General features: G+C 47.4%; 1 protein-coding gene across 1 annotated transcript; it reads right to left on the bottom strand.

Moving 5' to 3' along the window:
• Positions 1 to 121: 121 nt before the first annotated feature.
• Positions 122 to 17,826, bottom strand: EPB42 (erythrocyte membrane protein band 4.2). Its single transcript, XM_086319042.1, has 13 exons — positions 17,817 to 17,826; positions 17,275 to 17,460; positions 16,110 to 16,340; positions 13,180 to 13,298; positions 12,153 to 12,257; positions 10,374 to 10,551; positions 9,645 to 9,783; positions 9,250 to 9,353; positions 8,488 to 8,730; positions 6,770 to 7,066; positions 3,538 to 3,692; positions 2,307 to 2,440; positions 122 to 564 (listed from the first exon to the last, which is right to left on the bottom strand). The coding sequence occupies exons 1-13, from the start codon at positions 17,824 to 17,826 to the stop codon at positions 402 to 404; spliced, it is 2,064 nt and encodes a 687-aa protein (XP_086175168.1). The 3' UTR covers positions 122 to 401.
• Positions 17,827 to 25,146: the final 7,320 nt, after the last annotated feature.

Genomic DNA, 25,146 nt, shown 5'->3' with positions numbered 1-25,146 from the left:
AGTGCTTTAATTAGCTTATTTTCCTTACCTAAAAATTAATTATGTATTAATGAATAGTAAATGGTTATGAAAATCCCTGAACTAAAAAAAAATTTACTTATCTGAATACCTTTATGAAGCCTTTTTAAAAAAATTCCTTGAGCCCAATAGTTTGTATTTTAAGACAACTAGTCTTCATAGATGCTTTGAGCTGGGGTGACAGAAATGAGTGCTTTTTCTGTTGATTTCTGAGAATATAAGTTTTTTTGAGGTGGGGAATCTAGTTTTGTTCTTGGTCCTCTCGTGCTCAACCTGAGCAGAGAATCGTTTATCTGATAAGCAAAGTTTCTCTTCCCATCATGCTTAGTTTTAGATTGTAGATTCAGGAGGTGGTTGGGGAAAGTGATGCTGGAGCTGGAAGTTTAAGCTGGAGATTTAGGGGCTACCACCGTGACAGTTCTGAAGTTGGTTAGGTTCTGGAACATGTTGCAGTCCATTTCCACAGTGAGCCTCTGGCATCCCACCTTCATTGGCACGAACTTGAGTTGGGTGCGCAAAGTGTTTCTGGGCTGCACCGAATTCACTCTGAAATAGAAGAAAAGAAAAGTCCCAGTGAATGTGATCCTGACCTGCTTACAGAGGTGGACCCTGAAGAAATAAACATGTAAGTACCCAGCTGTTAAAACAGAGGAGGTTTGAAGGGGGTGGAAGGCAGGAGCCTCCATGGTGAGCAGCTGTATGGTTGAGAAACATCCTATTCTAAGGGCTTCCAGGTTGCATCTGTCGTTTCATCACCTGTGACTTCAGTCTGGTCTCATTCTTGGTAATAGTAGGCTTGTGAAACTATGGTTTTAGAAGCCTCATTGCTAACTGCAGTGGGTGTAGTGGGCGTACTGAGATGTCAGGATGCCAGCAGGTGGTGTTTGGAGCCCTGTTGGCACCTTTCTTGTCTACCTGTGGACCTTATGGTGACTGAGCAAATGGTGCAGATTTCTTTTGAGAAGCTTTGCCTTACAATTTATCTGGGCGACCACAGAAGTCTGGTTAAATGCTGGCAGTCCTTCTCTCAACTTATGACCAAGAGTGACTGAGTTTCTTGAGGCTGAGGTGGTAGCTCAACAACCACACAACCTGTCAGGGACCTCGGGCTTGGAACAGGCATCGTGAACTCTAAACTGTATGTGTGTGTTTAGTGGAGGATGCTGTGGACCTCACGAGAGAAGGAGCAATGATTAACTAAGATACTTGCAACATCTAAAGCCAACAAGGTGCTAATAACCTACTTTATACAGGGTTTGTGTGTATGAATATATGTGTGTATATATATACCCACAGGTCAACAAAGAAAAAAGGAACAGCAAAAAAAAAAGTGGGCCAAGTTAAGGAACTATACAGAGGAGGAAATGGAAAAGGCTGATAAACATGAAGAGTTGCAAATTAAAACAATGATGAGATATTATTTTATTCCTGTTAGACTGGATTAAAAGAGAAAATGGTATTGCCAAGAGTGGAGGGATGGTAGGAATACAGAAGCTGTCAAGTACTGCTGGACGGAACTGCAGCCATTCTACAAACCAATCTGATAGCATGTGGTCAAACCAGGTCTTATCCTATGTCTCAGCAACTCCATTCCTGTGTATTTACCCCCCACACATGAATTTTCAAGCAGGTATATAAGGGAATATGTGTATTTATGGTGTCTGAGAGTTGGAGGCACTGTGGAGTGGTGTGGTAGGAAGCAGGGGCATATGTGATGGAGTAATTTGTAGCAGAAACAAGGGACTTGACGTGGATGAGTGAAAAACAGTTCTGAGTGAAATGAATTAGACATAGCATTTATATAGTTTAAAAATACAGGCTCATGAAGCAACAGTACACATTTTACACATACTAAGACAAGGATATGAAGAGTGGTGGTGGGAATAGGAGTAAAAGGAAATGTGTAAATAAAATTCTGTATTGTGTTGTCACTGGTAGAATGCAGCTCTTCCCTTTGATGTTCCCTAACCCCCTCACCTGTGTTCATCAGTAATACCCAGGCCCTCTCTGCATGATCAGGGCCTCAAGCAGCGTGAGGTGCCCAAAGGGCACAGAGCCTCCCTCTGTCCTGTACCCCTGTAAACGTTGGTGGCCCCAGGGAGAGAGAGGCTCTGATCTTTTAGTTCAGCTCTGGCAGGTATCTGCTCTGTCTTCATGGACACAGCAAACAGAGTGTCATCTTGGGTTCCTGCCATTCTTTACCATTTGAGCCACCAGGGAAGGCCAGGTTCCTGCCTTTCTGACAGGTTGAGATACTTCTGTGGGATGAGAAGTTTGTGGTCTCTTACCTGTAGCTCTTCTCTCTATGAACGAGCCCCTTTCCGAAGATGGAGATCACACAGTCTTCCAAGGGAACATCGAGGGGGTTATGGATGCTGACCGAGGCCATCAGGGGCTGATGTTGCTCTGCTGTCTCTGGCATCTGTGGGGGATCCCAAGAGCATGGAGCTGTAGTCACTCCTTCCCTTCCTGGCTACCCTCCCTGAACCCTTTCTTGGTTATTCTCCTATCTCTACCATCCTCACCTAAACTCAACTGCTGACTTCCCTAGCCCTCTACTTGGTCTTCTGTATTTTCTCTCACCCTTGATCCATCACTGATGACACTGATGCTGCCTTTCCTTTACTTGGAAACCTTGGAAGGTTTCCCATTGTTTTAGAATTCAGCTTTGGTTGGCCTTCAGAGCCCTTCACAATCTAACCCCAATCTATCCCAGGCTCATCTGTTCTACCCCTGACTATACCTTAACCGCTGTGGGCAATTTCCCAGCCCCAGCACAGCCCTCAGGCTCCCTCCCTTTGGGCCTCTCTACTCAGTCTTCCATTTGCAATGGCCTTCTCCCTCCTCTGCACTGAAAGCTTACCTATTGTTCAAAGCCTGACTCAAATGCCACCTCCTCCATGAAGCTTTCCCAAACCCCCAGCCGGAAATAGGCCTCTTTACTTCACTTGTGCCAGAGTGACTTTGTTCCTCTGAAAGCTCTGACATAGAAGACCACACGTTGTGACACTCTTGCCCAACTGTAACCCCTTCCAGGGCAGAGACCAAGTCACATTCATTTTGGTCTGGGTACACATGTGGAAAGAGGACTGGACTAAGAGCCCCAAGCCTCTTAAGACAGCCCATTTTTATGATTTGTAGGCAGGATACTTTCCTCATCTGAATAATGGGAAGAGTTCACCTCCCAGGGCTGTTGTTATTAAAAGAAGTAAAATGTGAAAATACATTGGTATTGTATAAAGTGCTAAATGACCATAGGCTATTATTATCTTTGTGAGTTTGGAAGCAGCCACTGAGAAGACTCCCAATTTTAGAAACCTTTACTTAAAGTGGAAAGATTTAAATCTTAGTATCATATATAAGAAATCATCTCTTTCAAGAGAAGGAGCTCTCAACCCAGCATTTCCTGATAGTTTCTTCAGCACGGTCACCTGCTCTGAAGCTTGAGGGGCTCTGTTCTTTGTGAAACGGTGACCTGAAGAGCAGCAAACAGTGATTTGGGGAAGGACCGGTGCCTACCTCTATGGCAAGGTGTGGTCTGCGAATGGCGATGTCTTGCTGGGCAAAGCAGGGAAGGCTGGAGTGCGTTGCCATGGCAGTGAGTCTGAGGAAGGTATTCTCTGGCAGGCTTTGTTCAAAATTGGAGTTGAACAGGGAGGTAGAGATTTTCTTAACTGAAACACGTAACAGGTGGAGTCAGTGCCCTGGAGTGAGTGCATGTGCCCCAGAGACAAGCAGTGGTTTCACACATGACTCCCAAGAGTCAGGGCCTCACTGAAGCCAGAAAGATGCCTCATTCCTCAGAGCAATTTCAGAATGAACTCACTCAAGAACCCACCCAAAAGGACTTCCCTGGTGGTCCAGTGGTTAGGACTCCGTGGTCTCAAGGCAGGGGTCCAGGTTCAACCCCCAGTCAGGAAAACAGTTCCCCCATTCCACAACCAAGAGCCCGAATGCTGCAACTAAGACCAGGGGCAGCAAAAAACAAACAAACAAAGCCCACCCAAGACCAACATCACCATCATGAGCACAACACATTTGGTAGACCACCTCCACAGGGCTCTGGAAAGGGCCCTGTGAACTACAAGTGGAGCCTCAATCTCCTTGTCTAGTAATACCACCTAGGTGGGACGGCTTCTGGTTCATGAGACAGTTGTTAAGTGCTGGCCTCAGACCTGCCACGCCATCATGGCTGAATATATGCTTGCTTGGTCCCCTCCCCTTCCCTGCTTCTGTTCTTTTCCGTTTGCAGAGAAAATGAAGCCACCCTTCGTTCCTCACCACTGCCTCCAGGGTGAGGCCCCCTCTGTGCCCAGATCCTGTCTTCTGCTTTTTAAATCAGTGTTCCATCCCAGCCTCATTGCTGCTTAGCTGTGTAACTGTGGGCAATTTATTTAACTTTCTGTGTTTTGGTCTCCTCATCTTTTGCGGGGATGATAATGGTTCCTGCCTCATAAGGTCATTATGAGGATAAGTGAGATAATGCATACAGAACACTTAGCATCATGTTTGCCAAAAATAAGTGCTCAATAAATGTGAGCTATAATTATTCTAGTTGTGTCTCATTTCCTCAAAGGTTGCACCATCGGTTATAACCCATCTCTCCTGAGGCTTCGTCTTTTTCTCCCTATGAATTCTTCTTCAGCATATAAGCAGAAGAGGGAGCAGAACCTCCCTCTCCCGCGTTTCCCTGTCTGCCACCCAGCCTCTTTTCTTTTTCCATCCATTCTTCCTGAAAGGACTGCATACCTTGTCTCACCTCCTCAGCTCTCAGTCAGTTTAAGCCCCAAGAACCTATTGCTTCTCCATCAGACCTCTCTGTCAGTAGAGGCTTTCCAGCCTTGACCTCTCACAGCCTCTCCACTGGCCATGCTGGGCTCCCCCTTCTTCTCTTTGACTTAGTCTCTCACTCTGCTGTCTCCCTGTCTGGTGTCTACATGCTGGTGCTGCCTGGGTTTCCTCCTCGCCCTCTCATTTTCTCTCAGTCCTTCTCCACTCTCCCCTGCGCCCATCCAGGACTTTATCTAGAATACCAGGTTTAGGTTTCCAGCTGCCTACTGCCCATCACAGCTCAGATGTCTTCTGGGATTTCAAACCCAACATGCAACAAACAGAACGCATCATCTTTCTCCCCAAACCTGTTCTTTCCCATTGGCCCTACTTTAGAGGCTCACCCAAACTGGAAGCACCGTCTAGCCACATACACAAGTCCAATCTAGCCCACTTCTATAATATGACTTCATTTGAAAAGTTCTGCTAGTTTACTTTGTCCTTCAATTTTTTCAAAACCTTCCAACTTCTAATCTGTGGTTGTTGGATACACATTAGATACACCTTGGAATCATATGGGAAGCTTTAAAAATTCCCAATGCCAAGCCACACCCCAAGTCAATTATAACAGACTCTGACCGAGAGACCTAGGAATCAGTATATTTGAAGTTCTCCAGGTGATTCAACATACAGACAAGGTTGAGATACATGACTCTAATATGACCCCTTCCATTCCATTCTACCAAAAGTTCTTTTTCAAAAATGAATTTCTAATCCCATTGACTCCTCTGGTTAAAACCTTTTACCAGCTCCCCATTGCCCAGAGAATAAAACCCAAACTCTTGAGCTGCATCTACAAGCCACTTCAAGATCTGGCCCAGTCTAGCTCTCATGCAACTCCCCCACTCCACTCCTCCCACTCTTGGAAAGGGAACAGAGTAGAAAGACTGGAGACAGGGGGACCAGTCAGGAGGTTGCTGCAATCATGTAAACAAGCTCTATTCCACTGATTCTCTTGCCTGCACATTGGAGTCACCCAAGGACTTAACAATATTTTTGATGTTTGGGTCAAATTTCTGACTTAATTGGTCTGGGGTGCAGGCTGATCATCAAACTTCCCCCAGGTGGTTCTTATGTGCAGCAAAGTTGGAGAACAGCTGCTCTGCTGCTGCTGCTGCTAAGTCACTTCAGTCGTGTCCGACTCTGTGCGACCCCATAGACAGCAGCCCACCAGGCTCCCCCGTCCCTGGGATTCTCCAGGCAAGAACACTGGAGTGGGTTGCCATTTCCTTCTCCAATGCATGAAAGTGAAAAGTGAAAGTGAAGTCGCTCAGTCGTGTCCGACTCCTAGCGACCCCATGGACTGCAGCCCACCAGGCCCCTCCATCCATGGGATTTTCCAGGCAAGAGTACTGGAGTGGGTTGCCATTGCCTTCTCCGAACAGCTGCTCTAGTCCAGGGAATTTCAACTCTAGAATAACACAGGGAGCTCTGAAAAAATTCCAGTGCCTGGATCCGGCTCCAGATCAATTACATAAGAATCTTAAGGAGGAGGAAGAACCTGGGCCTATGTCCCTTCTGCCTGGAAAGCCCACGACTCACTTCTCTGACACTGCCTTACTCATCCTTCAAGACCCAGGGCAGCCTGATTTACCTGGGGGCAGCCTGCTCCTGCCTGGGAGAGATTCTAATTCACAATTGTACTGCATTTACCTCGTCAAACACTTCTTACACTGCTCCATAGTCTGTTTATTCAAACGACTACAATCAGAATTGTGGGTTTTGTTTTTCCCGTGTGAAGCTCAGTAAATATGTATTGAATGAGAGAGAGAGAGAGGGAGGGAGGGAGGGAGGGAGGGAGCGGGCACATCAGGAACTAGAAACCATGTCATCGAATCTGCAGGGGTTGCTGTATGGCTGCTGCCTGCTCAGAGTGGAAGCCGGGCGTGTAGAGTGTTGGGAAGGAATCACAGATAGTTACCTGAGTTGGCACTGAGTATAAGGACAAAATTCTTCCTCCAGAGCTTGGCAGCAAGGACGCCATTGTAGTACATTGCCTGCAGCCCAATTGCCAGCTGCACTTCCTTCTCCTGGTCAGTGGGGTTTAACAAGTTCAAAGAGATCTCTACGTTCTTTCCCAGGGCTAGGGAACTCGGTGCTTTCAAAAAGAGATGTAGAGGATCATCAGTCTCACAACAAGGAGGATAGATGCCATCATTCTTGTGTTTCATTCTGTATTTCTGGACTTTCTCTAGCACCATTTTTTCTTGAGAAGATCCTGAAGAATGAAATAAACAAAGCAGGCCTCTTACCCAGCAGGTATAGACCCTTCTAATAAAAGCTCAGGATTAAGGTTCATTGACCCACTACTGCTCAAATTTGCCAAGGCCACAAGAGCCTTGCAAACCTCTTGCACCACATGTAGCTAAAAAAAAAAAGGTTTGTGTTAGACAAACTCACCACAGATACAGTGTGTCTCTTCCAAGTCACTCAGGGGTCAAGTTCTTCAAGTACTATGACTTTGCCCCTTGAATGGTGGGAGAGCTAGTTTTTGTACAAGTTGCAGGAACTTGTATTTTCCTAAGTGAAGGAGTTTGGACTTATTCCAAGGGAAATGGAGGCCATGGAATATTCTGGAGCAGGAATATTCTGTAACATAAATATATTTGTGTCCTGGGAAGCTCATTCTTGAAACTGTAAGTTAGAGATGGAATAATGATGGGGAGACTGGAGGCAGGGGTCCAATTAGGAGGCTACTATCATACTGTAGAAAAGAGATGATGAGGCCCTGGGTGACCTGCAGGCATTGGGGAAGGAGATGAGGAGATGGGTGTGAGGGTACCATGGGAGGCTCAAGAACAGGGCAGGCTTTCTTGCTTGGACAAATGGGTGGACAGCGCAGCAGTGCGCTCTAATAACTAATATGGAGGGGAATACACAGGGAGGTTGGGGAGTGTTGGAGGACAGCAGGAAGGAGAGAGTATTTCCTGGCAGCTGGGCTTGTTTTTTGTTTTGTCTTTGGCCATGCCACATGTGACATGTGGGGTCTTAGCTTCCCAACCAGGGATTAACCCCCTGCAGTAGAAGTGCAGAGTCTTAACCACTGGACCACCAGGGAAATCACCTGGGCTTGGTATTAAGTAGCCTGTTCCACAGCAGTGGTTCTCAGCTGGGGACAATTTTGCCCCCAGGGGACATCTGGAAATGTCAGGAGACATTTCTGGTTGTCACAACTGGCGGCGGTGGTTGAGGAGAGGCTGGCATCTAGAGGATAGAGACCAGGAAGGCTTCTGAATGTCCCAGGTTGCACAGCCTCCCAGATAGCAAAGATATCTGGTCCAAAATGTGAGTAAAGTCAAAGGGGGTTGAGAAGTCCTGTTTCATGTGATGGGGAACGGACTGCATGTCTCCCTGGCCTGCATGTGTCTGGCCCATTCCTTTCTCTCTGTTGCTGTTTGGGGCCCTCCTCTGCCCAGTGCGTGCATGCTAAATTGCTTCAGTAGCATCAAATTCTTTGCAACCCCACAGACTGTAGCCACTCAGTCTATCCATGGGATTTTTCTGGGCAAGAAAATGAGTGTGTTGCCATTTCCTACTCCAAGGGATCTTCCTGACCCAGGGATAGAACTGGCATCTCCTGCATTGGTGGGCAGATTCTTTACCTCTGAGCCACCCAGGAGGCCCCCCACTGCCTGATACCTTCAGGATACTTGTAGTTCTGTGTGATGTCCTCATGGCGGTCACAGTCCACATTCTTGGTGCTGATATTATTGCCAAAATACTTGGTGTTGCAGTCAGTCAACTCCAGTGTCCCGTCCTCACGGCACTTCCAGACCACACATGAGGCATTTATTGAGGCAAAAATGTCTGATGCTGCAGGGGTCAGCCACACTATCCCCTCCTTGACGGCTCTGACTGGGACCAGATCACAGGCCTCCAGGACTGAGGGAGAGAAATGTCAATGAGTGAGAGGAATCATACCCAGACCTTGGCTTTGGTCAGAGCAGCAAAACCTCTGTTCCCATCCTAATGCCCTATTGCCCCTCCACTGGAATCAAGGTCAGAGGTGGGCACTAGGCAGGGTTTCTGAGAGGGCACAGCTGAGGGGAAGCTCACTTTTAGTGACATAACTTTTTGGTCATGGTCTATGGCAGGTGCTCTCTTGGACAAGACCTCAGAGTTACAGAGTACATGGGAGTTCCTAAGCCAGCTTGACCACAGACATGACAAGAGGAGGTTACCTTTGTTGAACACTTCCTATGTACCGGGCTCTGTGACTGTTCTGTTCCTGGGGGGCCTTGGGCCAGCATCCCACCGCTGACTATCAGTCCTGCCACCACTTCTGTTTTAGGGGCTGCAGACCTGCTATGGACCACCTGCTGCCCGTTTCCTCTCCAAGGGACTCCTTGTACTCTTGCAGCTCTGGGAACCTGGTGGTCCTAGGCCCACCCCAGGCTTTACCTTCACCTCCTTTAAGAGCACTTGGGTATAGAATCTGCCATCCGTCATAAACCTCAAGCAGATCAGGCCGGGCCATCCAGCACTCAGTGGAAGTCTGGAAGATCCTGAAGCAAAGGGAACAATACAAGTGGGGGGCAAAAGTCCTGAAGCAGTCCTAGAGATGACAGAGCTGCGACTAAGTGGATGGGAGGACGCTGTGTAAGAGTGGTTCCAACACTCCCAGGAAGGGGCGTGCATCTCACATTCACCCTGACCTTCAGAATCCTGCCTTTCGGAGTCCTGAAGGCCTATTCAAAGCAGGGCTACTTGGGCTGGGAGGTTCCCATGGATGACAGCCTGCGGGTTTGGAGCCCTGTCAGGTCTAGGACTTCATCCACCCCCTTTGGGCTTCTCACCAGGCTCTGCCTCTGTTGTCTTCTCCATTCTGAAGCCCCTCCTCGTTGTAGTACTCGTTTACCAGCAGGTCCCCGCCCGTGCCCTGGGCTGAGGTGAACGTGGTAACAACTCGGGCAGGGATTCCCAGGCCTCGCAGCACTGCATGGAAGTGGGCAGAGGGTCAGGGCACCAGAGGGGGCTGGGATGCGGGGATGGGGCCTATGGCTAGCATTCTCCGTGTCTCCTCTGGACACTAGGCACGTTCATGGTCTTAAATGCCGGGTGACATTGTGGAAAGAGAAGGGGCACAGGAATTGACACCCGCCCGACCTACGCTATATGAAGGCCAAGTAATGAGAAGCAGACAAGTTACACAGCGGGTGGAGTACACAGCAGCAGGAGGCTTCAACAGAGTGCTGGGACTGGCTTTTCTGGGGCAGAGGCAGGGAGGAGCTTTGGGGAGTTTGGGAGCAGAGCTCACCAGATGGGCCCAACTTTGCTGAATCTGGGAAAAGGAGCAGAAGCTGGTTGGGAGGAGTGGCTGGGGAAAAGCCATCGTAGCCAGATGGTGCATGGGAAGCAATCACAGGTGTGGTGGAGGTGGGGGAATGCTGCGGAGTTGGAGGCAGTGGCTGCTTTTGGAGATGTCATGGGGCAGGGGGTACTGGGCAACCCAAGAAGCAAGGCAGACACTCTGTGTGGTAGCCAAGGTGACTTGCCTGGGTGTGGCAGGCAAGTCTGCTCTGTACCTGTGCAAGCAACAGCTGCCAACACCCAGGCCTGACCCTCGTACACAGGCCTCCCATGACCAGTGACCCACTGTCGCAGGATGGGTGCACTGCCCCGGCGCTTGTTCAGCAAGGCCCTTTCCTCCGTAGTCTGGATCTTCGCAGTGGGCAGGACAGACTTCTCCTTAAGAATGTGCAGCTGTTTGGGGGAAACGTGTGGATGTTTATGGGGATGGGTAGGGAGGGCTCGGGTTTCTCAGGTGGCGCTAGTGGTAAAGATCCCCCCTGCCAATGCAGGAGATGAAAGAGACATGTGTTCAATCCCTGGGTGGGGAAGATCCCCTAGAGGAGGGCATGGAAACCCACTCCAGTATTCTTGCCTGGGGAATCCCACGGACAGAGGAGCTTGGTGGGCTACAGTCCATAGGGTCACAAAGAGCCGGACACGACTGAAGTGACTTAGCATGCCCGTAGCGAGGGCTCATTACAGCTCTCCAGGCATGGTGAACAGATCACCTGTATGGAGATCACCTGTATGGCAATCACCTGGAACTTGTTAAACCTGTATGTTCCTGGGCCCCACCCTCATCCACTGGGATCGTGTCTGGGAACTCTCCTTTTTAACAAGTCCTTCAGAAGCGGGGGTTCATGAGCCATGAAAGTGTTAGTTGCTCCGTCGTATCCGATTCTTGTGACCCCCTGGACTGTAGCCCATTAGGCTCCTTTGTCCATGGGATTCTCCAGGCAAGAATACTGAAGTGGGTTGTCATTCCCTTCTCCAGGGGATCTTCCTGACCCAGGGGTTGAAACCTGGATTGAACCCAGGTCTCCCGCATTGCAGGTGGATTCTGTACCGTGTGAGCCACCAGGGAAGCCCATAGTGGCAAATGAAACTCAGGACACGAGAGCAGCAGGAGGGCTCCCCCTCGCTGGAGGCTTTCACTGTTCCTTGGTCTGCCTGGCCCTGATTCTTCGAGTGTTTGCACCTGGGACCTTGAGGCCCATGTTTCCTCCTCCTCGCAGGCTAGCCCTGTCCCTCACCACCTCCTCAGAGGAAAGGACTGAGCCACATGAGGAAATAGAGAGCACATTACTCCTGTGAGAGAACTTTTTAAGGAATGGCACCTCACTCCAGTACTCTTGCCTGGAAAATCCCATGGATGGAGGAGCCTGGTAGGCTGCAGTCCGTGGGGTCGCTAAGAGTCGGACACGACTAAGCGACTTCACTTTCACTTTTCACTTTCATGCATTGGAGAAGGAAATGGCGACCCACTTCAGTGTTCTTGCCTAGAGAATCCCAGGGACGGTGGAGCCTGATGGGCTGCCGTCATGGGGTCACACAGAGTCGGACACGACTGAAGCGACTAAGCAGCAGCAGTAGCAGGAAAGGACCAAGCCACCTTCATTGGAATAATTTAGAAATGAAAACAAGTTCCTTTGACTGCCTTATCACCAACCCATGGGTAAGATGGAACTGACCCCCTTCTTCCCAGGGACCTAAGCTCCCTGTCAGGGCTGAGGGTGAGGAGGCAGGGAGAGGGAGGTCTCAAGGAAACCCAGGTCAGTTTTAGTCCTCGATGGCTTATGACCTGAAGGAGGACACCTTCCTGTCATTTCTCTCCCCGCTGGATGCTACTGTCTGCCCCTCCTCACTCAGATCCTTCTCCAGGGACTGCCCCCTGCACTCTGGGAAGAGGGGACCATTCGTGAGTAAAAAACTTCTGGGGCCCTAGACGGGGGCAGCTCTGGCAGAGGACTGCTGTCTCATCTCCTCCTCCTCCCCACCCCGTCTTCACTCACCAAGGCGCCCAAGACTCGGGCCACATGCACGGGGTTGCCCCACTTCTCCACCTGATTGTCCACGGTCAGTAAGCTCAAGCCAAGGTTGATGACATCCTCCTCGAGCTGTAAGGACCACACAGGGCCACACATGATGGAGGGTGTGCAGTCAGCCACTCCTCCCCCAAGTCAACCCCATCCCCTTGTCCTTCTCCTTGACTCAGGCTCCACTCCTTCCTGCCGTGTTCCTGAAGAAGTTCTCGCTTTTCCCTCTGCCCCAGGGCCCGGCACCTCAGCCTTTTGTCTCTTCTGTTGTCTGACTGCTGATAGTGTGGGCTTTTGAGCACCAGGGCTCTGTCGAGTCCTTTCATGTCTACAGTTTTTCACGTAATTTGCTCCCACAGCTCCTAACAGGGCTGTCCCTGTGTGGGGGTGGATAAAATGGCAGCTTCTGCTCTGGAGGAGCAGAAGTGAGGAGTGAGGGAGACACGCGGCCACTTAGGCTACAGATCTCAGCAATGTGGCTGGGGCTGTAGAAGAGATGCCAACCCAGGGAGCACAGTGGAGAGTCACTCTGCCCCTGGGGGCTGGGAGAACTTTCAGAGGGCCTTAAAAGATGGGCAGGCATTTTCCAGGTGCTAAGTGAGGGAAGGTATTCCCGGCAGAGGGAACATTCAGCCTGCACAATCGAGGGATGACCAGGAGCTGAAGCATGGAGTTGGAGGGGGGCGGGTGCTCTTGGGGAAAGGGAAGCAGTGGCCTGGCTGTGAAGAGTCTTATGTGTCAAGCCAGGGGATTTGGTTTCTATCCTGTAGATGGTGAGGATTTAACAGAGGCTTCATCTGCATGGTCTTTAGGAAGATAACTCTGGTGGTTGAGGAGGATGGTCTAGTGTGGCCCTGAGGGGACCGAGGTACCACGTGGCTGAACTTGCATGAAGAAATGGCCTCATGACCAGAGGCTTTGGATTGGCCCAATCTGTTTGACTTGAGCACTGAAAATTATGGGGTGATCACTGTCTCCCCACCTTCCCTGGAGGACCCCGTACCTGGCCAAAGTCCCAGGGCTCGGCCTGGATGCAGTCAGCCGTGCCCAGGAAGATGAGGCCATTTTGGTTCAGCAAGTACTCCTTGCGCTGAGCTTCATTCCCCAGGAACACAGCATCCTCTGGAGAGAAGCAGGCAGGGATGAGGGACTGTAGGATGCTAGGTGTGCCGTCCATCTCCAGGCCTTTGCCCTCCCTGCCTGGGTGAGATTCTGCTGCAGGCCTTCCCTTCAGCTTCAGGCCTGGCAGAGACTGTGAAGGAAGCCCCTCTTTTCATCCCATACTGGGACCTGGCCTCCTCTCTGGTGAGAGTGGGGAAGGGGAGGAGAGTCCCTGGGTCAGCCACAGTGGCTTTCATGGCCAGCCAGCAGACAGGAATAAGCCAACCTTAAAAGGCCTACTGGTTCCCAAAGAAACCTGCTCCTGAACCAAGAGCATTTGGCAACAGGCCAGGGGGCTTCCCAGGGGGGGGCTGCTATGTCTCTCCCACAAGTTCAACCAGAAAAAAAAGTGTTTCAGAAAAACCAAACAGGTTGACAGATGTGAGCAGAAGGGAAGACAAGTAGGGTTGGAGGGAGAGTGGGGCTGTGTGTGTGAGGGAACAGTGGGAGCCACCCAGCGTGTCCAAGGGGGTCTAGAACTCCTATGGGCTCTTCCTGCTGCCTCTCCTAGTATCTTCATTGAAGGGTTGCCTGGGAGTCATGAAGTGGGTGGGGGTTTTAAGGAGGCCATCGCCTACTCTAGGAAGCTGGGAGCAGCTGGCAGACCTACTCTGTTTTTCGGGTGTCTCTCTCTGCCTGTTGTTGGGGGTGAAGTAGGGGCTGGTTGGACTGGTTCCTGGAGCCTAGAATGAGAAGAGGATTTCCAAACCATCCTCCAAGCCATCCAACTAGGATGAGGGTACTCAAGGTAACAGAACACTGGGATATTAGATATCAGGAAGCCCTGAAAAACCTTGGACAGAAAATCACAGAATCATGTGCCCAAGGAGTCCTGGGCTCCTGCCCCTTCATCCTGAGTACTATCTGTGAAGTCAGCTGGACATCATCTCTTTGGAAATTGCTTCAAAGCGAGGAGTTTGGCCCCGGGCTCTGCAGGCTTTGGGAAGTACATTATCAGAGCATAGGTATCACCCTTCTTCTTCGCTTGGGTGCATCCCCTCCCCTCTTTATAAAGCTTCCTGCTTATGAATAGGACTTTGACTTTCACTATAGGGCGTAAAATTTCCTTTTGAATCCAGAAGGGCCCCATCTTCAAGTATGGTAAGATGAGACTGAGTCCCAGAAAATCTCTGAAAATCTCTAACTCACCTCCCAGATGGGCAGTGCCAATACTTCACCCCTGGCCAGACAGACACCTCACCCCATAGAGAGGCCTTCCCTCACCGGTCCCAACAAGCCAGGTGTGGAGACAGGAATCCTGGCATAGAGTCAAGACTGTGAGCTCCCTCTGAACCAAGGCCTGTTCCGGAACTGTATTTCTGCATCTATGCTCAGGTTGTCAGGGCCTAGCTCTGGGTGTGCGCTCAGTCAATGAGGCAGGTACAGTAAAGCCTCAGTTTTGGAGGGAAATGGCTTGAGGGTCTTTCTGGCAGTATGTGGAGAGCCATGGGCCCTCGCTCAGCTGAAGGGGCCTTGAATCCACACTCACCCACATGGGGCAAGGGCACCTCAGTGGACACTAGTTCTCCTCCATTGTTCCACCTGCCAACCCCCTTGGAGCAGGAATGAAGGGCCTGGATTGAGGACAGACAGGGCTATCTGAAGGAGGGGGCCACCCAAGGACTCCAGGCTGGGCAAGTGAAGTGGAGACAGGGAGTTACTGGGACTCAGGTGCTGTATAGGAAGGCCATCAAGCCCTGGGATTCAGGGGCTTCAGGGGAGATTTCTTCTACTTCCCCTTGTTCCCAGCCCTGCCTCATAAGGAGGCCCCCCTTTGGGCTGGCAGTGAACTCGTGAAAGGAAAACGCTTGTCTGGGGGTAGCAAGGATGGGCAAACAGGAAGAAACTGTTTTCCTCTCAATAACTGTTCAGGCAGCCCAAAGGATTAAGGTGGGGTGTGGCGGATTCAAAAAGGAAGACTCAGTCTTCAGAATGGGAAAGAAGAGGAGATGTTCTCTTGGTTTTCATTTGGGGCACGTCAACCACGTCTGACGACTTTTCTAGATTAAATAGTCCTGACGGCTAGGGCTGAGCTTTGCCAGAGGTGGCCACTGGCTGGGCCTCAGGAGGCTGCCTGACCCCAGGAAAGTCCATCCAGAGGCTGCTGAGCTAGGGAGACTGGTTGCTAATTTGCTGCTCTAGGCAGGTATTTGGATGGGTCATGATGGAGAGAGAGAGTCTATAGTAAGGACAGAACTAACAAATAGAAAGAAGCAAGAAGGAAGATTTACAGTGAAGTTAAACTGAAGCTTTGGGTCCCTCACCAGCACAGAACCCCACTTCAAGTCATGGAGGACCTAAGCAATTCAAAATTCTATGTTCTTTTTCTTAAAGAGGATCCCCCAATTTAATTAAAAACTCAGGTCCCGCAAAACCTGGATTCACCATGCAGACAGACTATGGAAGCCAAGGGAGGGATCAGAGAAACCTGTCCTGCAGGCCCCCTCTTATCCTGAAGTCCTTTCCGGCTCTCGGCCCCTATCCTGCTATCACAGAGGGGAGTTCTTCTAGGGTCACCTCAGTGAGTCTCAGCTCCTGTGACTAAGTAGCCTGAGCCAGGACTAGACTAGCCTCTGCTCTCAGTGAGAAGCTCTGGGCTTCTTCCATCAGGTGACACCAAGTCAGGACCCAGGGTCTGAGAGGCTGTTCATCCAGGGAGCAGTTTCCACAGTGGCTAAGTACCTGTGCTGTTCTAGAGGGAGCTGTCCCGTGGGGCCCCAGCTCCAAGGCCTTGAATCTTGTGCAGCCCAGGCTGACCCAGGTCCAACTCACCTCGATTCCAGGGGTTAAAGAGCAGTGTGAACTGGCCCAGGCATTGTTTCCTGCCCGAGATCTGCAGCAGGAGTGAGTAGTGGCCAATGATAGCATCTGCAGGTGTGGTCACAGAGATAGTCCAGGACTGGTCATCTCTCTCCTCCACCATTGCACTCCACCACTTCCGGTCCCCCAGACTGGAAACTGAGAACGTGGCTTGGGTCCCATTGGCCTTGGAAGGCTGCTTTCCTGCAGTCACACAGAGATGTGTTGGTCATTTGGACCCCTTGGCCACAACTCAGAGTAACAAAAGGAAGTATCACAAAACTGAGGTAAGTGAAAATTAGATTTGGAGGAGAATGAAAGCCACCCATCAAGGAGTGGGGGTCAGAAAAGGGTGAGGGGAGAGCACAGGTCTTTAGCACCCATGAACACCTAGAAAAGGCTCATAGTGTATAACATGGGTGTCTTATCTCCTTCACTGGACTGATGTGAGGTCTTAATGAGATATTGCAAGTAAAGCCCTTGGCTCAAAATCTGACATGTAGTACAGATTCAGCAAGTAGTAGAAATTAAGTGTTATATTTAGCCTAGATTAAATCCCATTCAGGCTTTTCTACAAAACTGATATTATCTATGCAGCAGAAAAACTCCTTAGTGTTAATGCAGCCAAGCAACTTCTGAATCATGATAAATGCTACTTATTATGCATATTATCGGGCTTCCCTGGTAGCTCAGCTGGTGAAGAATCTGCCTGCAATGCAGGATACCCCGATTTGATTCCTGGGTTGGGAAGATCCACTGGAGAAGGGATAGGCTAGCCACTCCAGTATTCTTGGGTGGCTCAGATGGTAAAGAATCTACTTGCAATATGGGAGACCTGGTTTCGATCCCTGAGTTGGGAAGATACCCTGGAGAAGGGAATGGTTACCCACTCCACTATTCTGGCCTGGAGAATTCCATGGACAGAGGAGCCTGGCGGGCTACAGTCCATAGGGTCACAAAGAGTTAGACACGAATGAGCGACTTTCACTTTCACTTGCTTGCATATTATCTCATCCTCACAGAATTTCTTGAGGCCCAGGTGCAATGCGAACCAGTTGCCCCTTGGTTCCCTGAGGTGGGTCTGGAGAAAGAACCCCCTAGTCCTACTGCCAATGGAGTTGAAGTCAGTCCCACTCACCAGTTTGTGCAATGAGGGCTACCTTCTTCAGGGCACGCAGAAATGTGTGCACTGGAGCCTGAAAGTGCAAGCTGATGGTGAAGGGCTGCCCCCGCCTCACGAAGAGCCGCTGGGAGCTGATGTCATTGGTGTGGTGCTCTGCGTTGTTTCTCGCTGCCTGGAAGTCGCAGCTCTTGATCCCCAGGCCTGTTGTGGAAAGAAAGAAATCCTGGAGACTAGGTAAATGTGACAATGTCAGTAAAAGCAGAGACCCTGAAGTCAGAGATGCAGGGTTCAAATCCTTGGCTCAACTTACTAGCTGTGCTGTCTCAAGCGAGTAGCTTAACCACTCATCCTCAGTCTCCTCTTTCTCAGAATAACCATCCTCCTTGTAGGGTTGGGAAAAGCAAATGAGGTAATGTACATAATATTCTCAGCCCCGTGTCAGACACATAGTAAGTCCCTGTTACTACTATTAATAAGAACGATACTTGTTCTCATTGTTGACCTCCTTTTCTGGTCCCAATTCAAAAGCAATGAATAAAATCCAGAATTTTGCTCACCCGTACTCATTTTTGTCTAAGAACACAATGATCATTTTTAGAGCTAATTTTGAAGTCACTAATTGAGTCCAATTCTTTTGTTTTACAAGTGAGAAGAGTGAGGCGCAGAGAGCAGCTCACTAGAGATTGTGTGTGGCTTTCATCTAAAGGCTCGTAAAACCCACAGTACCATGCAGCCCAGAAAAACCCTACAAGGAGGGGGCCTGTGAGTATTAAGACGTTCTCCCAGGCAATTCTCACTTTATAACAAGAATTTGTAAATATGCTAACACAGGCTAAGCTTTCTGCTCGCTCTGCTTCTGCCTGTTTCTCTGCTTGGTGTCTGCCTCTGTCCCTTTTAGTTGGATTCTCTGACTGTGCTGTGCTCTGCTGTACTAAGTCGCTCAGTCATGTCTGACTCTTTGTGACCCTGTGGACTGGTGTCCATGGGGATTCTCTAGGCAAGAATAAAATAGTGGGTTGGTATGCTCTCCTCCAGGGGATCTTCCCAACCCAGGGACTGAACCCAGGTCTCTGGCATTTAGGTGGATTCTTTTACCATCTGAGCCACCAGGGAAGCCCTTAATACTGGAGTGGGTAGCCTATCCCTTCTCCAGGGGAACTTCCTGACCCAGGAATTGAACCCTGGTCTCCTGCATTGCAGTTGGATTCTTTTTCAGCTGAGCTACCACAGAAACCCTGGTTTCCCTGACTCCTGCCTCCCTTCTCTCCCACTTAGCTTTGAGGCTATGACACCCTCATGCTTTCCCAGGTTGTCTACCAGATGGACCACAACCCAGTGAAAATAGTCATGTTAGGATGATGCTGGGATAAGAGTATAAATCTGTTTAACCACCATCACCACCTTACCACCATCATCACAACTATGACCAATTTATCACCAACAACCCAGTCAATTGTCACTCCATAGCCACACCCCCAGTACCACACCACCATTTCACCCATCACCACTTCCCACCATAACCCACCTCTATCATCTCCGCTGCTGCCAGCACCAAATACTACCTTCCCCACCAGAGTCACACAAACACTACCTCCCCTACCACCAGCACCAGCGACCAGCTTGCACACTTTTGATCCTCCATCATCAGCACTATCCGTTTACTATTCTCCCAACATAGCCCTACAACCACCACCTCCACCACTATTAGCATCCCTAACACCTGCAACCATCATTGCTCATCATCACCTCCTGCTTATTTTAATGAAAGCATGATAGAGAAGCTACTGAGAGCCCAGTAAGCCCTGTGGAGAGCTGGCTTGGCTCACCTTGTCCCATGGCTACAGACCGCTCTTATCCACTTGGCTACTGGAAATGCTGTCTTAAACTGTTGCTCTGAGCTCCCTCTCTGAATCTGTCTTCCAGACAGGAAATGATGATGGGCGCTTTTGTTGGCTTAAGAATCTGTAAAGAGTGGCATTTCCTTCTACTCCACCTTGTGTTCCCCACATGTTTGTCTTTCCTGCTCCCTCCCCTCTGGTATCTCCTGGACCAGCTGCTGGAGTTCCCCGTTCTCGTTTATCTCTTGTACCAGGAGGCCCAGACAGGGTTATATCTGGCAGGCTCGAATGGGAAGTGAATTGCAGGGGGAATCTGCCAGTTGGAGAAGCCCAGATAAATGTAAAAGCCTCTAGCTTCTGGGGCCTCAAGAGACCCTCAGAGTTATTACCTGGATGACACTGGAAGACTCTGGAAGGAGGTCCATATCCAACTTCAGATTCAGGCCCTAAACATATCTTGGGCTTTAAGTTGTTAGATGTTCATGGACCTTTCTGATAATAGAGAGAGAGCATGTGTGTCTGGGATTCATCTGTGTGAAAGAAATTAGGGGGTAGAATTTGTTGGTGAAAAATAAATGTCCAAAAAGCAGAAGCAAGAACTGTGGCTCTTCCAAGCGTGCTGGGTCTGGCCCCCTTGATCAGAGAAGGTTGGGCACTCTGTTGTTTTTCCTATTACCACTTGTTTTGTCAACACAGGGGAGGATCTCCTACTTGGTTCTCTTTGGCTCCCAGGTTTTATCTGGGCTTCTGAGACTGTGTCGTCACTAGAAGCTCTCTCAGACACAGCTGGACTGGCCTGCGCATGTATGGCATGTCTATAGAAGGATATAGAAGAAACTACAAGGACCGTTGTTTGCCTATTGGGAGGGGAGCTTCGAAATGGATATAGGAATGTGGTTTTTCTGCTGTTTACTGGTTTATACTTTTCAAATTTTGAACCATTACCCATGAAAAATCTCGTTATGCAAAAAAGGAAGCTATTGCTTCTCACTCTTACCAAAAAAGATTCTTTATGAGAAATGAAAAGGGAATTTTTCTTATTATTTGAAGATATAATTTTTACCTGGAAAATGTGAATCTACTGAAAAATGATAATAGGAGACAAGATGATTTAGTGAGATTATCTTAAGTTTAATGCATTCCCAGTAAAAATACCAGCAAGTTTTCCCCCTGAAACTGAAAAAGCTGATTCTAATGTTCAAAAGTAAATTTCTAAAAGATCTAAAATATGATCTGAAAAGATCTAAAGTTTAATGATCTAAAAAAAATATCTCTCATTAGAAATGTAGTATGGCCAGGCTTCCTAGATATTAAAATATATTATGACAGTACTGTAATTAAAAAAGTAGGTAGACCAAAATGTATGTATTAAATATGTACTAAATGTGGCAATTAAGTAGGAAAGATAAGAATTCATTAGTAAATGGTTTGGGGGTAATTAGCTTCCCAAAATAAAGTTTGTTTGCGACTTTGCACAATACACTTCAATTCCATCAGCAGATGAATGGATAAGAAAGCTGTGGTACATATACACAATGGAGTTATTACTCAGCCATTAAAAAGAATACATTTGAATCAGTTCTAATGAGGTGGATGAAACTGGAGCCTATTACACAGAGTGAAGTAAGCCAGAAAGAAAAACACCAATACAGTATACTAACACATATATATGGAATTTAGAAAGATGGTAACGATAACCCTGTATGTAAGACAGCAAAAGAGACACAGATGTATAGAACAGTCTTTTGGACTCTGTGGGAGAGGGTGAGGGTGAGATGATTTGGGAGTATGGCATTGAAACATGTATAATATCATATATGAAATGAATTGCCAGTCCAGGTTCGATGCATGATACAGGATGCTTGGGGCTGGTGCACTGGGATGAGCCAGAGGGATGGGATGGGGAGGGAGGTGGGAGGGGGTTTAGGCTGGGGAACATGTATATACCCGTGGTGGATTCATGCTGATGTATGGCAAAACCAATACAATATTATAAAGTAATTAGCCTCCAATTAAAATAAATAAATTTATTTAAAAAAAAGGATTATGAAAACTCAGTAGTTTAAAATTTAACAGGGCAATCTGGCAGAACTGTCAGAGATGAATGACGCTTTAAAAGATACACAGTGAAGATGCTGCTCCAAAGATCTGTTAACTAAAGTGCATGGTAAGACAGTGGTGCTTTCTTTTGGACAATTTTGACACCACTTCTAATGAGAGAAGAGACCAATATTCTGTTTTGTTTAACCGTGAAAACAAGTGGGACCAGAAGCTTCTTCTTCCTCCTCCCTCCTGGGAACAGACTCCAGGTTTACAGCAAGATTCCCTTCTCTTTCATTTGGAGGGATTTCATGACAGAGGCTCACAGACAGTGCTAAGGCACTGTAGTCATTTTGCAAACCAACCATCAGAAGAAGAATGCCCACAGATGACATAGCATATCTCAGGGTGAAGACTGTGGAAATGATGGTATCATTTCAGTGCCCTCTTGATGGCTTTTACACCAGTGTATTTCCTGTGTCTGAATCTTGTATGCAAAATCTCACCTTAAATTGGGCTACCCAGTACCAGCTCAAAGTTTTGTGGTTTCTCTTGAGTAATACAGGCCGTTTTTGAAAGTTGGGAGAAGAAAGACAAGAGGATGTATCTATCTGAGCTTATGGGAACTTTAGACATGTGTCTCTTGAGGCCCTCTGGAGAGACAAACAGTCTGATACCAGTAGTCCCATTTTTTAGCCTTCCTTAAACACCAGGTCAGATGTTTTGCTTTCCTGTTTTCCATTTCTGTCATCAAGAAATGCTCCAGCTTTGCTCTAACACCCCATCTTCATTGTCTGCTCTCACTTCTGCCCCCGTCAGCCAGGGAATCTGTTTACGAACCCATCTGGTTAGTCTTTGAAAGCCACAGTGCTGGTGGCCCCAACTCCAACCACCAGCAGCTCACTCTGTGAACCAGAAGAAAAGTGGGGGGCAGCTTTTTGTTGTTCCCAAGGTGATGAAACCAGCAAGGTCCAGTAACTTTTTGGAAAGCTAGAACTTGATGATAAATGAAAATTGAGGACAAGTAAAGATATTTTTTTCAAACCTCTCCTCCATTCATTAAAAAAATAATAAACAAAAACTACCTTCTATCTGCCTTTCAGTCCTAATGGCAGAAATCATTAGGAAAAGTGACTGAACTTAGGGGCAATGCTCAGTGAGCCTGGCATCTCTTAAGTGTGTTTTGAGAACCAATAGAGCCAGCAGCGGATTCCTCTTCACACATAATTCTGCAGAACTTGAGAACCTTAGCTATACACAAAAATTTAAAGAAACTATCTCATAATAGCTCAAACTATCCCATTCTGGCAGAGCTCACAAATAAAGAAGCATGTGTAACATGTGAAAAAAAAATTCCAGATGGATCAAAAGTCTAAATGTAAAAAATTAAATCCTAAAAGTACTGCTGCTGCTAAGTTGCTTCAGTCGTGTCTGACTCTGTGTGACCCCATAGACGGCAGACCACCAGGCTCCGCCGTCCCTGGGATTCTCCAGGCAAGAACACTGGAGTGGGTTTAAAAGTACTAGAAGATAAGAAACTTATATTTGAGTCAGCATGGAGAAGGCCTTTAAAGATATTACACAAACTCCAGAAACCAAAAAGAAAAGATTGATAAATTTGATTCCATAACAATTTTTACATGGGAAAACTTATAAACAAAGTTAAAAGATATACAACAAGTTGGGGAAAATCTTTGAAACTCATATCACAAAGGGTTACTTTCCTTAATGTAAAAGGTTCTCGCAAATTAAACAATAAAAGGAAAACAAATCAATAGAAAAATAGATGTAGGGTATAATGGGTAATTCACAGAAAAGGAAGTTCAAATGTCTCTTAAGTACGTGAAAAGATGCCCAGCCTCATTTAATATAAATACAGTATTGGTGTTTTTCTTTCTGGCTTACTTCACTCTGTATAATAGGCTCCATTTTCATCCACCTCATTAGAACTGATTCAAATGTATTCTTTTTAATGGCTGAGTAATACTCCATTGTGTGTATGTACCACAGCTTTCTTATCCATTCATCTGCTGATGGACATCTAGGTTGCTTCCATGTCCTGGCTATTATAAACAGTGCTGCGATGAACAATGGGGTACCCAGAGGGATGGTACAGGGAGGGAGGAGGGAGGAGGGTTCAGGATGGTGAACACATGTATACCTGTGGCAGATTCATGTTGATATATGGCAAAACCAATACAATATTGTAAAGTTAAAAAATAAAAAAATATATAAATACAAAATAAAACTGCCCTGGGATATATTTTTTTTCACCTATCAAATTGGCAAAGATAAAATAGTTTCACAACTCTCTGAGTTAGTGACAGTTTGGGGAAACAGTTGCTCTCTCAGTGTGCTGGAAGGAGTGTAAATTGGTGCATCTTTATAGAGGGCAATTAAGTAGTATCTACCAAAACTTTACATGTTTATACTTTTGAATTAGCCATTCCACTTCTAGATATTTTATCATGAAAATAACCAAATGTATAAAATGAAATTTAGAGAAGTATCCATTGCATTGGAAGTTACAATAGCAAAATTTTGGAAACTACCTAAATGTCCACAGATAAGGCACTGGATAGATAGATTATGGGACACGAATTTAATAGAATACTATACAAGCATGCAAAAGAATGAAGCAGCTCTGCATAAACTAATATGAAACAATCTCCAAGCTACACTGTTAAATGAAATTAGCAAGGTATAGAACAGTGTGAACAGTAGGCTACCTTCATAGAAAGGGATGTGTGTGTGTGTGTGGCAAATAGGTATGACTTTGCTTGTATTTACATAGAATATTTCTGAAAAGTTATTGCTTCTAATAACTATAAAGTTATTGATTTTATAGGAAAATTCAATGCTTGGGAGTAAGGAAGGCTTTTTTCTTTATACTCTTTAGTATCTTTGTACCACAGAAATATATGTTAATATTTCAAAAAAATAACAAAAACTTCCAACAGTAAGAAAAGCAGATGGGAAGACCTTTCACCACTGTGAGCCCACTACTGGGGAGGGTAACAGTCGAGTCCTGGGCTGGCTCCTTTTTGGGATTCCACTTCTGGCACTAGCGAAAAGAATCTTCTCTTCATCATACAGTTCCCATGGAGTTTCACAAATACCACTCTCTGGCAGTGTTTCCGTTGGGCCACTTAAAAAATATTTTTAAAATTTATTTGCACTGGGTCTTAGTCATGGCGTGTGGGATTTTTGATCTTCCTTGCAGCATGTGGGATTTTTTTTTTCTTAAAGTTATGGCACGTGGGATCTAGTTCCTGGGCCAGGGATCAAACCCAGGCCTCCGGCATTAGGAACTCGGAGTTTTAGCCACTGGACCACCATGTGGAGGTGGGCCACTTTTGGAGGAGCTTGTGGTGAGACAGATACTGTTGTATTTTGGTGGAGCTGGGAAAAGGAGAGTGGGAAATGTGAGGATGGAGGGAGGGAGGAGGGATCATAAAGGTCCATCCTGCTTCCTCCTGCACCCACACCTTTCAACGCCCCATCCTCTGGCAGAAAAACAAACCTTCAACTGGTGTGTACCCAAGAAGGATTCACTAATTCATGTGTGACACATTTATTTATTGAGCACTATTGTGATTCCAGAACTGTCTTAGGCACTGGTAATACAGTAATAAATTAGCCGGGCATGTTCTTGCCACCAGGGAGCTTATATTCCAGCAGGGGCAGACAGACAGTATTAAGTGAATACACCATTGATTATTTATTTATTTGCTATTGTGACAAGTGCTATAAAGGAGAAGTTTTGAGTTCTAGGACCTGGATATGGAGGTCAGGGAAAGTTTCCTGAAAAAGTGATATTTAAGTTCAGAAACTGGAAGGATAAATGGGAATGAGCTAAGCAATGGAACAAGGGGAGGAGTGGGAGGAGGGAGAACAGCATGTGCAAAGGCCCTAAGGCAGTGAGCAATTAAAGGAATGCCATGAAACTGGAGCACAGATTAAAATGGGAAAAAGTAAGGGAAGGGCTCCTCTTGCAGAATTGAGTTAA

The sequence above is a fragment of the Bos grunniens genome, chromosome 10, assembly GCF_055505025.1.
Source record: "Bos grunniens cultivar Pamir isolate PY7600 chromosome 10, Bosgru_T2T1.0, whole genome shotgun sequence".
Classification (NCBI taxonomy): Eukaryota; Metazoa; Chordata; class Mammalia; order Artiodactyla; family Bovidae; genus Bos; species Bos grunniens.
Note: the sequence above shows the minus strand (reverse complement) of the source record. Positions and strands in the feature narration are given on the sequence as shown.